Here is a 15788-nt window from a genome sequence, read left to right as displayed (position 1 = left end):
CGTTCTACGACTGAAGGAGGCCAATGATGACATAGACTAATGAATACTGACATCTGTGGGTAATGATTCTTAAGTTGTCTAATCTGACCAAGAAATTTCCTTAGCTATAATAAAAGCTTATTCTGACAACACCCAGTTAATTGATACCAAAGCAGGAAACTTTTACTGAACTTTTTGATCTCTAAGAAAATTGTATTTGTGTTTATTCATATACATTGCTAAATACAAAAAAAAATTTTTTTTCTTCAAATAATTGTAATCAAACTGTGAATGACATTTATTTTTTTAAATTTTTTTTTGTTTGAAATATCAATATTCGCAAATAAATTGCATTAGGAGTTTTGAAAAAAAAAATCCAGGAAAATAGCAAATATGCTTAAATCAGAATTCGGTCTTCAATTCAATTGTAATTATTTTTTTTTTGAGCTCGTATGTTAGAGTAACAAGAGAAACCTCTAGAAATAGTTTAGCATAAACTGTTTAGGAAAGAAACCATTTTATTTGTTATCATTCCAAACATTCCCAAGGCTATTGATTGTGAAAGGAAGACAACATTGTGTTCTGACATGTATACCTCACAGCAAAATCAACTATTCATTAAGTCAATAGTGTTTTAACTGTTTATGCAAAAAGGTGTGTGATACAAGACAAGGGACAGATTTTGATAAACACTGGTTGATAAGTCATGGTTGATAATTCATGGTAAGATACCTACTGACAGAAAATTAAAAGTAGAGTTTCTCCTTTGTACCGCTAGGCCAGATTGGTTCATTTCAAAGTATTCAGACTGTATTCCTTCTCATTCTTTTCAAAAATACACAGTGAATGCTAGGACACAGTAATGTCAGATAACAGCTAATGCTGATACACACTGAATGCTAGGACACAGTAATGTCAGATAACAGCTAAATGCTGATACACACTGAATGCTAGGACACAGTAATGTCAGATAACAGCTAAATGCTGATACGCAGTGAATGCTAGGACACAGTAATGTCAGATAACAGCTAATGCGGATACACAGTAAATGCTAGTTCACAGTTATGTAAGATATAACAGCTAATGTGGCTACACTGTAAATCCTAGTTTGTTTTTTCTATCACAGGCTACAAAATGTTATTACCCCTCAATTCAGGTAATAAACTCATTTCCATCTAGAACTGACTTTGTACAGCATATACACAGTGTCACACAATCACATTATGCAGTCAAAATTAAAAGACAACAAAGAAATCATTAGAAAATTTTAAAATCTATTTTTTTTGTTTAAAACAAAATATCTAATCATCCTTGACAGACATAAGTCTAAAACAACCATTTTACACAATCTATAAATCTCAATGAATTGCATATGGCCATTTACTGGAAAAAAAACAACTTAGATCTAGTAAAACTAAACTTAGAAAAACCTAAATGACAGGGAGAGTTGCAGCCCACACAAAATTTGTTTTCAAATCTCATTCTTTCAACATAAAGTAGGACAGTTGCTTTAAATAGGTCATGATAATACTGAATGGTGGTGAAAGAAATGCTTACACTTACAATATTCATTTGTAACACAAATTTTGTTTCAAGAATAAAGAGTGTTTTAGTCATACTAATGTGGGATACATATCATAGAAGAATACTTCATTCTAAATTTCAATTAATTTTAAAATGCATTTTTTTTTTCACAGAAAATATATATTAATAAATGTTTATAAAGTAATTATGTATGGGCTTTTGCATGCAAATATTTAATTCTCAAATTAAAATATCAGTGCATAAAAAAAATCACAACATGAGGCTCAACATCCTCCATAAAAGTAATAATAATGTACACACGATATGTCATCAGCCAACAGTTTCTGACAAAAGAAACATTCATAGACTCTCAGAATATGTGCTAGGAGACAGATAAGGAGTAAAATAAAATGTTCAAGAGCAGCGTGAAAGATGGAATGGGCTGGTCTTCAGTACAAACTGCTTGAATATATATATATGTATATACATATATATTTTTTAAAAATTATTATTGAAGCATTCCAAGAAAAAAAAAATTGCCACAATTAGTCTGAGATTGCAGATATCTGAAGTATATAGAAACAATTTAAAAAGAAAAACCCTCCTCAGTTCCTCCCCCCCAACAAGAAAGAAAAAAATACCCTCAAAATATACAACACTAGTGAAAACATAATATTCTGTACAAAACTTGTGAAGAACCACAGCACACACAAATTAAAGCTGAAAACTTGTATACAACAAACAGTTAAGTCTATACTAGAGGACGACCTACACTGACCTGTGTAGCCTACATTTGTACAGGAGATAAACCAGCACCAGCTTAGGCATCTGCACTAGATTAGCACAAGTGCACTGACCCATAGAGATTGTTACATTAGCTCTTGTCTTGAGAACACAACTGCACATCAAACCATGCAGCCCTGGAAAGTTGAGAAGCATACTCTCACAGCCATGCTCATTCCACTTTCCACAAGGTCTACTTACACAAAAAAGTCCCAGTTATCATATCCCCTTGAGAAAATAAATTAACACAAATTCCAGAGTTGCAGTAAAGCAAACAATGAAGCAGCTCAGATAATATCATACAAAATGAACTCTTTTTGCTTAAAATAGTACTTAAGAAAAGAGCAATTCTTAAGGCTGAAGAAAATTGTGTACAAGCAAAGTCTTGCTCCAAGCAAGAGACATGAGGCACAGATTTAGGGCTAGAATATGAGTCAAACAACATATATAATAGCGAGAAGCTAAAAGGCTCTGAGACAGGATGAGACGAATATAGAACAGTTAGTGATTTCTATTCATGAAGATCAAATAATATTTCACCGACAAGGTATTTGAGCAGTAGAATCAAGGTGTACAAAATGTTTCATGAGTGAATCTTTGTGAAAAAAAGACAAATTTACATTTCTATCCTAATCAGTTACAAATATTTTTATTAGCTATGTTATTTAATGAGAATTAAAAAAAAAAGGTTTGAACTGTGTGCAAACACCTAAAATATGCAACAGTAATATTAAATTTTAAGATATTTCACTATCAATTTAAATCTGAAAGCAAACTTTTAATGATTTGTACTCTGCGAAAATTGCCTCAGGAGGTGCTATTCATAGAGGAACGACTGGGCTAATCTATCACAGAACAGGTTATAACTTTGTTATAGCTTGTACAAGTTTAGTTTCTTCCTTATTATTCTTAAAGCACTTGGAACAGAAACCATTGCATTCATGGCTTCCATAGAAATTACAGTTAGGTGTCTTGCATTGCGATTGTAATGATGAGACTGGCTTTCTTGTTGGGAAATTGTCATAGTCTGGAGATGGAGACCTTGTTCTTGGGGCTCTGTTGGAGTAGTAAGATTGTGGATCTAAGTGTTCTGAAACTTGATGCAGAGAACTCTCATTGCTGGATGTATAAAATTTGGACTTGCCATAGATGTATATTTCGTCAGAAAGTGGTGACTGCTTCCCCCGGCCAGGGTAAGTGTTGTAAACAGAGTGGCTCCTGTTCCTTTCCTCCGTATCTGGCTCACTATGTCGAGCAGCCTTGCATTTAGAGCAAATGAAATCAGACTGAGCAGTGTTGTACAATGGACAACCAGGTGTGTGGCAATTAGTGGTAGGAGGGTACTGAGCCCCTTTACCTCTCAACTCTGTGTCACTTTTCCTCTTCAGCTCACGTTCATCTTCAAATCTTTCCTTGGCACTGACCAGGTAGTTGTCAATAAGCGCTTGCTGTTGTTTAGTTCTTTTCTCTGACAACTTGGCCACCAGTATATATTCTACACAATTACGCTGGTTGTTATAATTCGATATCACTCTGGCATTCTGGGCTACATCCCCACTAATTGTCTGACGGCTCTTTTCCGACTTGCCAGTCTTTCCCAGCTGCTTAAGCTTTTTACCCATACTCTTGCCGATGCTGCCAAACTGCTTCGCCACTGTCTGAGACATACGCGCCTCTTTCTTTTTGTCCTTTTTCTCTTTGAATAAAGATGTGTTCTCATCCGAGTCTTGAGAGCCACAAGAGCCTCTGTCGCTGTCACCGTTGATCTCAGTCAGTCTGATGGCCAGTTTGTCCACATCTAAAAACCTGTGCAGGAGATTGAGCTTATGTTCTATGTTGGGCTCATCTACAAGCTCTTTGCTCCAGTCAACACGAGGACCAGGGTCTTTGTAAAAATGAAGAGGCAGGAGTTTCAGCTCTGGGTCCACTAAGGGGATAGCAGCTGAAACAAAAAGATACAATGAGGTATCTTAGCATACATGTGAACAAAAATTCTATTTTGAAGATACTTGCAAACAGAAACAAACACAAACTGAGGGAGAACTAAATATTTTAGAAACATTGTTACATTTATTTATGCTGTAGTTTAAAAATATATTTTACAATGCTTGGATTTGTGTACAAGGCATGTATTATATTTAGTGTTAGCAGCATTGTAGAAAACCATTATAGATATACTAGATTTAATGTCAAATAAGATATGAAAACACTAATGACAAACAAATATTCATATTTGACTAGAGTAACACCTTTAGTAAAATTAATAAATTTAGTGACCCTTCAGGATAGAAGACTTAAAAGTAAAGTAGCAATTATACATAAAACACTGAACCATAATTTTCAAATACAAAAACAAAATTTAATAAAATACTCAGAAAGGCACAAAGATAAAGGAACATTCCTTGTTCCATATGCTAGGCTAAATGTGTACAAATACTCCTTGCTTAGTGCTAGTAGTGCATGGAATGGGTTGCCTGAGTCAGGCAGGAAAACCAATGACTTGGCAGAGTTTAAGTCATTGATTACCATGCATGACTAACTGACCCAGGGATACGTGTAGGAAGTAATCATCTATTTTGAAGTAACATCTGTATTTTATAAGATAAGAAGAAAAAATAAATTGTCTTTGAAACTGAAACCAACCATGGTACAAACATTTCCCTTAATTTGTTTTATACTTTGAAAAGGTGTGTTTTTTGTGTGTCTATTCCGACATCCTTGTATACTTTATTCATTTTTATTATTTTAATAAGACCTGATAATTATAAAAAAAAAAGAGAAGGAAATGTTGATGCTAAAAAATGGTATTTCTTCATCCTGTGAAACTGCACTACCCATAACAATTGAAGCTTACACTTCCACTACCACAACAACTAGGGAATTATATGTTCCTATAATTGAATACAATACCTGGAAGTACTGGAAGGACATTAGGATTTTGCTCCATGGGAGAGAGGGCAGAGAAGTGTGCAGCATCATAAGTAAGCAAGAGTGGGGACTTGTAGTAGCCAGCCACCTCCAACGGTAGGTAGATTCCAGGGAATGGTATGGGAGCCAAGGCATCTCCATTAGAATCTTTTAAGATGGCATCAGCCACAACAATGATGGGCCTCTGAAGGACATGGGCTAAAACAAACACATGGAACTCCTCCAAACTTTCATACACCACCGGCTCATCACATTTTCTGTTGAAATAAAAGAATTCAGTAGGTCAAAACATATCCTAAGAGGCACCATGGTATTTTCTACATGATATAAAGAACTACACAAAAATAAAAACACAATTCCTATTCTTAAAACTACATGAACATTTTTGAAGATTCTTTATTTATTCAGAGTTTCGTTAAGCACAAAAAGTTTGGCTAAAAATTTCACTAGCTGATAGATGCTATTAAAGAACATTTTACTTTACATAAGTCTCTTAATTAAAGATATTTTACTTTTGAAGTCTAATATATTTCTTATACTTTTGAAGTCTAATATATTTCTTATACTTTTGAAGTATAATATATTTCTTTTCAACTGTAGTAATGTATTTTCATTCCCACCCAGAAATGTTATTAGTAAATTAAATTTCGTTATATTAATCTCTAGTACCGCTAGTTTAAAAGGCAGATATCTTAATTCTTTCTGGAGATGTAAATGGCAGCTAAACAATAATGTGGGACATACCCTTGTGTAACAGGACTATCACAGCAATTATTGAATCTCATTGGATCAGGAGCACTTCTAGGTTGAGGTGATGCCAAGCGCAGAATATTATTCCATTCTTCCTGCCATTCTTCTTCGTTAAAAACAAGCCCTGACTGTAAGAAACATTTCAAGTTCTTTTACTAGTCACTAGTCAATAAAGTTTAGTTTGACTTTTTAAAAATTTTATTTAAAAACAATGTCAGTGTCCTATTATCTATAGTACAATATAAGAACAACAGTAAATGGTAGATACCCCTTTACACCTTGTGATCTATGAAGCGTATGATTTAAAAGTCATCTGCTTCTGTGGCCCATGGTTAACAAGGGTGTCATGTACCCTTTAGAATCTGATAGACTTGGGGGCGCCCTAAAAATCCAGAAATTCAAAATCCCAGTGTCTATCAGGATTGGAACCCAAGACCCTTACTTTACTACTCAGCCATTAGAATTGGGTGGACACAGGGGTGTACTAATAAAAATACTAAAATTCAAAATGTCTCCACTGGGATTCAAACCCGAGAACCCTCGGTTTAGAAGCAAATCCCTTTAGCATACATCCACCTCACACCAACTAACAATGAAGCTTTCGATAGAGCTGTACCTGTTTATTGCTTAATGTTTGCTGATAACGCCATCGCCTGTATAAGGCATCTTTGTAAGGGGCAGTAGTCAATGTGTCATGTAGCTCTTTTCTCAATATCAATTGCCTGTCATGGATACCCCACATAGCTGTAGTGAGAAGAAAACATGTGTAAAGATCTTAGTAAATTAGCTTGTAAACTAATTAACATTTTTAGCAAAATAACACAAAAATAATGACTTCTATCTGCATAGGTAATAATGTTGTCAATTGTTATTTGAATACACAATATCTAGTCTTATCAAAAACCTTATCAAACAGACTTAATGTTCAAAATGGATATTGATATGTTAATATGTTAAGGATAAACAGTCCTCTGAGGCTAGGAGAATAATAGGCTATAGCACTAGAGAGAGATGGAGGCGCAATGACCTAATGGTAAAGTGCTTGGCTTCTGAACCAGGAGTCCTGGGTTCAAATCCTGTGGTTTTTAACACCTCTGAGTCCACCCAGCTCTAATGGGTACCTGATGTTAGTTGGGGAAAAGTAAAGGCGGTTGGTCATTGTGCTGGCCACATGATACCCTCGATAACCATGGGCAACAGAAACAGATGACCTTTACATCATCTGCCCTATAGCTTGCATGGTCTTTTCTTTACCAGAGAGATAAGGGGCAAGGGTAAAAATTCAAGGATGTGCATGCTCCAAATCTGGGACATTCTTTGACACATGGTGAAAACACTTACCTAGAGAAGCAGCATGCAATAAGCAGTTACCATCGCCACTCGTTGCCATAGGCAACAACCTCTGGCAAAGCCGTAGCTCTGCCCACCAATTCAGTCGACCTAATTGATGACAAAATTACAACAAAAAGATAGCAATCATTGATCAATACTTTAGAAAGCATGCTAAGATAATATTGAGGCTTAGTAAAGGAAGAAAGAAAATACACAAATCCATAAATTGGAGCTCCATATGTTTATATTATTTAAAGAAATGGGAAAGTGGGGGACTAACTCACCAGCTTGTTCCAATGAGACTAATGTAGATGTCTCAATCAAATCCTTTTCCAAAAAGGCTCTAAAGTCATCAGGGTAGATAGTCATATCAGGTAAGACAAAAGTCTGAACATACATGTTGTCATGATTATCTTTTAGAATATCAGACTGCACTCTGTGCCTAGCTTCAGACACAAGACCCTCATTTTCCAGAATATTAGAAAATCCACGTTTTAGCCTGGGATCTGAATCAAAAATTATCAACAGATCAAAATTAATCTTTTTTTTTTAAGAAAAATGTTATTATTAGGTTTGTATTTTTTAAACTATTCTATTAAAGTTGAATATTAAACTTTTTATTAATTCAGTCATTATAATTTCAATGATGCATACATTGTACGTACATAAAAGCAGTACTAGGGACCAAATATTTAAAGAAAGAGAATAGTGAATTCAACAAAGCAAAAACCAGGGACAATCCTGACCAGGCTAAAGAACAATGGTCCCTCTGATTGACACCCTGCCTAGCAGCAACACTGTTACACAGTACTAGGCAAACAAACCACTGGACCATCCAGACTCCCTATAAAAAAATGTATGCATCATTCATTATTTTAGCTAAATTTCTACATGTATATTTATGTTATCCTATCATCCCATTGAAAGATTGAACTGTATAGCTCAAGCCATTGCTTCTTTAATATATGCCTAACAGCTATTTATGTCGGCTCTATTAAGATTGTTGGTGGAGGTGTGTATTTCAAGGTAGTGGTGGGACACAGGTAGCTATCAATAAAAAAGATTACTTTTGTTCCTTATGTCACCATGGTTACTTTACAATTTTCTCTCATTACAAATTCTGCTCCTAGTGTTGCCTTTAAACGTGTAATAATAAATATATGTGACTCCTTCATTGTCTCAGCCCTTAGCTTCACAGGTGTATTTTATAATTGAAATGATTGGACTTTAAAGTGCTAATTTTAAATATAACATTAACTCGATGAGTTCCCTTTTCAGACTTCGTGATCTATGGGGCAGATGATGTAAAGGTGATCTGTTTCTGTGGCCCATGGTTAACAAGAATGTCATGTGGCAAGCACTTTACTTTTCCCCAACTAATGTCAGGTGAGGTACCCTAAAGATCCAGAAAGTAAAAATCCTCACCAGGATTTGAATCCAGGACCCCCCGCTTAAGAAGCCAAGCACTTAGGAAGCCAAGCACTTTACGACAACGTCTCCTTGACAATACATTTAACAAAATCATCAGATAAAGTCTGAGAAATAAAGTTTTCCCTTAACACTAATTACAACATTTTCTTACATGTATTAAATGTTTGTTGTATGGGTATGATTCTGTCATCAAATATATCATCATCCTCAAGATGGCTGTCATCCTTATGCATCACAGGGATTTCCATCTTTTGCTTTTGCAATGGCTCAGGCTTATTCTTTTGGGGCTGGTAAATGTTACCAGAAGGGGGTCTCTCTTGAGTTCCATAGCATTGGGAACTAGGGCGATAGGTAGGAGGTGTGACCACTGAAGTTCTGGATGGCTTCATTTGTTCAAACTGAGTCTGTGAAACACTTATTGTCCTACCTCCTTCAATGTGAATGGGTAAAAATTGTTCAGGCAACTGAACTGACAAAGCAGAGTGCTGGCTAGTAGTTGTATGGGGTGCTGGGGAGAATTGCAGTGAGTTGTAAGGAGGGGGCGCCTGTGGCAGATTAACCGCTCTGCCTACTCCCATTTCAATTGCCCTGTGGTAGGGGGGTGAATTCTGCCCATAATTATAATTTGTTTGACGCAGTCTGTTATTATGCTGTGCGGAGGCTCTACACATCTGTTCTATTTCACGATAACTTTCAGACATGCTCCATCTGTTTCCTAAAAAGGAATAGACAATAGAAAAAAAAAAAGGTTACTTAAAAATGAAAATGGTTGTTAAGAACAATGTAAATATAAAATGTATTTTATTATGGAATTTTATGTAACCAGAACACGCATTTAAAAAATAAGAAGTAATTTGCAATTTCTTAAATAATAATATTTTTCTTTGTTAAAAAGCAGAAATATAATATTGCTAAATTCTGCCCATTTTTTTTTACACTGCTCTTGTATAGCACATCTTTCATGTAATAGAATGATCAATGTGCTATGGTCCAATGTCCTTTGAGGATCAATGGGGGAGGTGGAAGGTTTCCATGCTGTCTACTTAGCAAACACAACTTAATGCATTGAATAACTAGTTTGGAATTTAGAATTTGCACATTTATCTCATCTTCTTATCTTATATAATACAGATATTACTTCAAAAAAGAAGATGATTACGTACTACGTGTCATGCATATGACCTAAATTGGCAACTCAGTTGTTCAGTGTTTTATGTATAACTGCTACTTTACTTTTGAGTCTTCTATCCTAAAGGCTTTCTTAATTTATTGATTTTACTAAAGGTGTTACTCTTGTCAAATGTGAATATTCGTTTGTTATGAATCTCACTGCTCTATTTTGTGTCTGTTCCAATTTCTTAAATGTTTTTTTTGAGTTGAGGGGTCCCAAACAGAGGATACATATATTCTATTATTAGCCTAACCAAGGTTAAATAACATTTTAGTTTTAAGTTCTTCTTTGATTTATAGAAATTTCTTTTAATAAACCCTAATGCTTTGTTTAATTTTTTGATAGTTTCATCAATATGGGGATTCCATGACAGTTTTTCATTTATTATAATAACTAGGTATTTTGCATTTTTAGTTTGTGTTACTGGTTTACCATGAATAAGATAAGTGGAATTATTTTTTTATTTTTTTTTGTTACTCTTAATAACTGACATTTTTCTCTGTGGAAAGACATGCTCCAATTTGATTCCCATTTCTGTAATTCATCTAATTCTCTTTGTAAAATTTCTGTATCTTGTGTTGTTTATAATTGTTCTATATATTATGCAATCGTCTGCAAATAATCTGACTTTTGTTCTTGAACTAATGCAATTTGGTAAATCATTTATGTAAATTAAAAATAGTAGTGGACCTAAGACTGTTCCTTGAGGTACACATGAGTTTACTTTTATTGGTGTTGTTTAGAGCCATTTATTATTATAGTTTGTTCTCTCCCTATCAGAAAATCTTTAATCCACTAATGCAATGGACCATCAATGCCAAAATATTTTTTGGAAAAATCTAATCAGATAGCATCAATTTGCTATTATCTAAACCTTTTGAAAAATCATCAACTAGTCCTATTAGCTGTGTTTCACATGATTTATATTTCCTAAAGCCATGTTGGTAGGGAATAAGGACATTATGTTTGTCTAAGTGGTTTATGATGTTGCTACATATTATGTGTTCTAGGATTTTACATGTGATGCTGGTAAACCAGCATTTATTTATTTTGTTTGATGTATATTTAGTTGGTATATGATTTTCTATAATGTTTTTAAGATAGTTTTTAAAGAAATTCCAGATGTCATTGACTGGTTTGGTTAATGTCTTTTTCTGATAAGAATGTTTGTTGAAAGTTTAATGCAGCTTGGTGTAGTTGTGTTAGATTGCATTTGTTTCATAGTGAGATTTTTCTTTTGGGTTTTATATTGGCTACTGCTTTTATCTGACTGTGTATTTAAATGATATCATGGTCTGATAGACCAGGGATAATATCATAATCTACAACTAATCCAGGTCTGTTGGTTAAGAAGAGATCTAATGTGTTGTTTAATCTAGTTGTTTTTTTAATGATTAGATCTAACTTAGTTTTGTGTAAAGTTTCTATGAAAAGCTCATTTATGTTCTTAAGGTTTTGGTGTTTATCTATGGTTAGTGTTTTCCAACTTATATCAGGTAGGTTGAAATCACCCATAATCCAAAAAACTGCATTTTTATTTTTTTTTTAAGTGTAGTTAACTGATTGCATAGTTCTTGCATGTACTCTAAACTAGAATTTGGTTGTCTGTAAATACTGCCTATTATTAGGGATGTTGAGGTGGTGTTAATTTTTACAAAATGTTGATTCTATATTTTTTGAGTTAGGTAAGGTAATTTCATCTGCTATATGTGTTGTTGTTTTTTTTTGCTAAAAGAACTCCTTCATGATTATCTGCCCTATCTTTTCTAAAAATTTCATAATCACTAGCTATTGAAAATTTCTGCATTATAAATTTCAGGATGTAGCCAAGTTTCTGTTCCTACAATTATGTCTGGTTTCTCATGTCCTAATAAAATTTCCAAGTCTGCTGTTTTGTTCCTAATAGTAATGCTTTGAAAATTTATTACTAAGGTTTTTAAGGTATTTTGGTATTACTTCTTTATTAGGCTTATTCAATGAGGGTGTTGTATTACTTTTAGCAGATTTAATAGGAGTGGGTCTGGCTAGCGGTTGGTAAGTTTGGTTTGAGATGGTGTTTAGGATGTTAGAAGTGTCCGCACCAAAGGAGTCAAACAGTCCTGACGTAAACTGAGGTAACCCACATGGTATACAGTGCCATGATGCGTCTTTGTTGCCTAAGGCATAATACACAGGTGTATTCATATGGAGACATGATGTGTGGTACTATTCATACAGGTGTCACATTGAATGGCTTCCTGTTTCATGGTGAATACTTTTTTTGCAGATGTTGCATCTATCTTTAGATCTAGGTCCTGGATTTCATTCTACATCTCCTTCTATTAATATTAAGAGTGATAAGTATTTATTTCGGCTGTGTCTGATTGAGAACTTCCATTTGTGATGGGTTATCTTCTTTAATGTAATGTTGTTTAGTAAAATTTTAAATTTCCAATAGTTTTTAAAATAACTTAATAGAACTGTTTCTATGCCTCTTTAAAAATGTTTGCTTCACAATGTTTAAAAACTGATCAATAACAATAGTATAAACTAAAGAAATGCTGTATCCACAATGTAACATTTTGAACTTCACTCAACATAAATATGCTTTCAAGATTTTCAAACTCATTTACCTAGTGGAATTTTTATTTTTTACTTTTAAAAAATTTATGAAAAATTCTAAAACATAAAATTAATGATGTGTTACTTTTAAGAGCTGTACATGTTTTATAATTAAAAATTTTAGGAAAATAAAAACAAAAAATTTATAATAAGAAAGTACACACAGAAGAAACTCACTTATTAAAATGTCTTTAGCTTGAGGTGCAGTCACACATGTGTTTCTCATCAACTCTTCAATTTTTTGGGATTCTTGTAATTTTAACTCATCCATTTCCACAATAATTCATTTGTGTCTTCATCACAGTAAGTCTTAAGAAAATAATATTTTCATTAGTAATTACATTTCATTTGAAATTAAATAGAAAATTGAATTGAATAGATTAAAGTTGTTTAATTTCTCAGTACCTAAATAATTTTTGTTAGCTTTTACAAACTAAGTATCTAGTCAATAAAAGGATAACATAATATTACAAAAACTAAGTGAAAGGAGCACCACATGAGCCCTGTCACGGTAGAAGAATTTCAGCAGATAGGTGTGGACTGGGAACTTTTCTAGTCCTGTCTGAATGTTTGCAAATGTACAGGACCATTAATGGGTCGGGTCACACCATTACACAGTGCTGACCTTGGGCATCTTGCCCATAATTTCATGTGGCCAGAGGCCTCACATTATTGCACATTTCCTATGTGTGATCACCATGTTCTGTGGGGGAGTCTGTCAGTGCAGCTGATGGGACACAGAAGACTGCCTCCTTGAAAAACAGTGTGAGGCTGGTCAGGCCTTTGATCAATAAATTTTTTTTTACAGTTTAGAATAGTTTAGACCCTGCACAAATATTTTTTCAGCCCATCAGTTTTAGTTGTAACGCATATAATAAGGATGAAATGCCTCATCTTTGATTCCTATATGGTTCCTTCCTTCCCCATGGTTCTAGTACTTTCACTAATGAACATTTTTAAAGCCCTATAACACAAACACGCACAGAAATTTCTTTGATTTTTTAAATTAGGACAGTTTGAGGGAAATATCAGCACATGCACTGATTGACTGATACAAACACAGTGTCAGTTCCAGCAAGTATTAGTTATTGGTTTCTTATACGCATTCAAACTTTTAAACAAAACATATATCATACATCGATACATACAAAAACCCAAGTTTCCTCAGTTCTAGATCTAATCTAGTATAAATTAAAATGCATTCATTTGTTTTTAGTCATCTACTACACATTTGTTAAATGCCTACCTATTTAACATTTTATATTGATGAATAGCTGTTCAACCCTATAATATAGTCACTTAAGAGCTAGCCTAGATTCTAGATATATTTATTCTAGATATATTTATTCGCGGGTACGCTGCCCTGCCTCATCGTGGCGCCCGCGTGGAAACGGCCATTTGAGGAAGTGGCTAGGCGAAATGGGTAGCAACACAGGACTCCCGTGGGGATGCCCACGGGTAGACGAGAGTCCACTCATTGCACGGGCGGGGTTGTAACAAAGTCCCCACAAACACGTCACCAATCCATGCGCTGTTCCTCAAAGGGACCGTTACATAAATGGCGGATCCCGCACAGTTAGCTTGGTACATTGAAGGAAAATGGCAGAAGTCCCCGGTGCATTCCCGGCCTTCGGCCGTGTCTCTAGTCCACGTGTCGGGGGCCGAACGCATCGGTCAACAGCAATGCCTTACATAGGCATTGTCTAGGGTCTCTCCCAAACAGAACTGTGTGTTCACACAGGTTTGTTTTTTTTACTGTTTGGCGTCCAAACAGGGTTTTTTTCAAACTTAGAGCTCGAAGAGCCTTCGGCTCAGCTCTTAGACATCAACAAGATATATTTATTTATTAGTTTAAAAAGAACAAGTATATATATATATATATATATATATATATATATATAGATCTATCTAGATCTAATTATAACTAGAGTAGAGAAATTATGAAAGAAAGGGTACAATCAAATTTTACTTGAGTCTAGTTCTAGATCTAGACCAGAAGTCTCTACAGCTATTAAAAAGTATTTTTAAAACTTCCATTATAAATAACAAGTTTGTTATAGATCTAGAATATTATACTTATAGATCTAACTACCATAGACTCTAGAAAGATCTAGAAGAGTATACTATAATAGTATTTTTAGATCTAGATCTAAGACTAAGTAGTAGCTAGTAAGTCTAGGACATTCTATTTCTAAATCTTAGCTAAAAGTAAAAGTATTTATTTTGATTAAAATTCATTATCATTCTTAAATGCCTTAAATGTCTCTGATGTCTTAATTACATTAGCCAGTGAGTGAGTGCTTAGAGTGCCTTAGACTTTATCAGTGGTGAGACAGGTGAGTGTAACTAGTTACTAGTCACCTAGTGTATCTGAGAAAACAGAGTGTAATCAGTGTATGCATCATAAAATCATGTTCAATTTAAAATGTGTTACATGATTCTATTACTATTATATTAATGTTACTCTACTTGTAATACTTCAATTACTTGTATCATAATCATTATCATGTATAACCAGATTGTTACCAGATCTAGAGAGTCTAGAATTAGAATAAATAATCTAGATCAGATCTTAGATGACTGTCAGAGTCAGTGTGTCACTGTGAGTGTGGAGTGTAATGATTATTATGATTACTGTAATCCTCTGAATCATGTAGATCTAGATACTATAGATATCTAATTTAAGTAATCTTAATCTTATTAATAATGTAATGTCAGCAATCGAATTATTATTATTTAATTTAATTCAATTGAATAAGCAAGTAATAAAGTTTTATAAAGTAAAGTAAAAGTTGGTTATTTTTTAAAAAGAAAAGTCACTAAATTGACTAAATAGGGCTAGATGTGAGATTAAAGTGCATATTAACTCTAAAGTACATTCCAATTAGGCGTTTAGAAATTCATGTCAAATATAGATCTGCTAGATTAAGAGTATCACCTGAAGAACACATTAAAATGCAACATTAACATAGCATAGGCATTTGTCACCGTTTGGTTAACAACACCTTAGAAAACAAACAGCAGAAGGAAACTGCTCTATCACGCATGCGTATTAAAAATGTTTTTAATTTTTGTATGCTTTGAATTAGGGAGAGCAAAAAAAAAAAATACGTCAGTTGCGAAAGTTTTTCTACTGCTATAAATAAAAGGCTAGATCTATAAGGGATAGATCTATAGACCTATGTAGATAATACAGATACTTCTTGTGGAATAAGAGAATATTTAATGAGGAAGAATCAGATCTATATAGATCTAGAAGTAAATCTAGATATGTCCTATTTTTGAACAT

At 33.9% G+C, this 15788-nt stretch overlaps 1 protein-coding gene across 1 annotated transcript; it reads right to left on the bottom strand.

Moving 5' to 3' along the window:
- Nucleotides 1-1233: 1233 nt before the first annotated feature.
- LOC106077928 (OTU domain-containing protein 7B-like) lies at nucleotides 1234-15764 on the bottom strand. The gene is made up of 9 exons (XM_056018952.1): nucleotides 15438-15764; nucleotides 12677-12808; nucleotides 8879-9442; nucleotides 7581-7802; nucleotides 7306-7404; nucleotides 6581-6708; nucleotides 5959-6092; nucleotides 5197-5471; nucleotides 1234-4228 (listed from the first exon to the last, which is right to left on the bottom strand). The coding sequence occupies exons 2-9, from the start codon at nucleotides 12768-12770 to the stop codon at nucleotides 3147-3149; spliced, it is 2598 nt and encodes an 865-aa protein (XP_055874927.1). The 5' UTR covers nucleotides 12771-12808; nucleotides 15438-15764; the 3' UTR covers nucleotides 1234-3146.
- Nucleotides 15765-15788: the final 24 nt, after the last annotated feature.

This window comes from Biomphalaria glabrata, chromosome 1 (genome assembly GCF_947242115.1).
Source record: "Biomphalaria glabrata chromosome 1, xgBioGlab47.1, whole genome shotgun sequence".
NCBI lineage: Eukaryota > Metazoa > Mollusca > Gastropoda > Planorbidae > Biomphalaria > Biomphalaria glabrata.
Note: the sequence above shows the minus strand (reverse complement) of the source record. Positions and strands in the feature narration are given on the sequence as shown.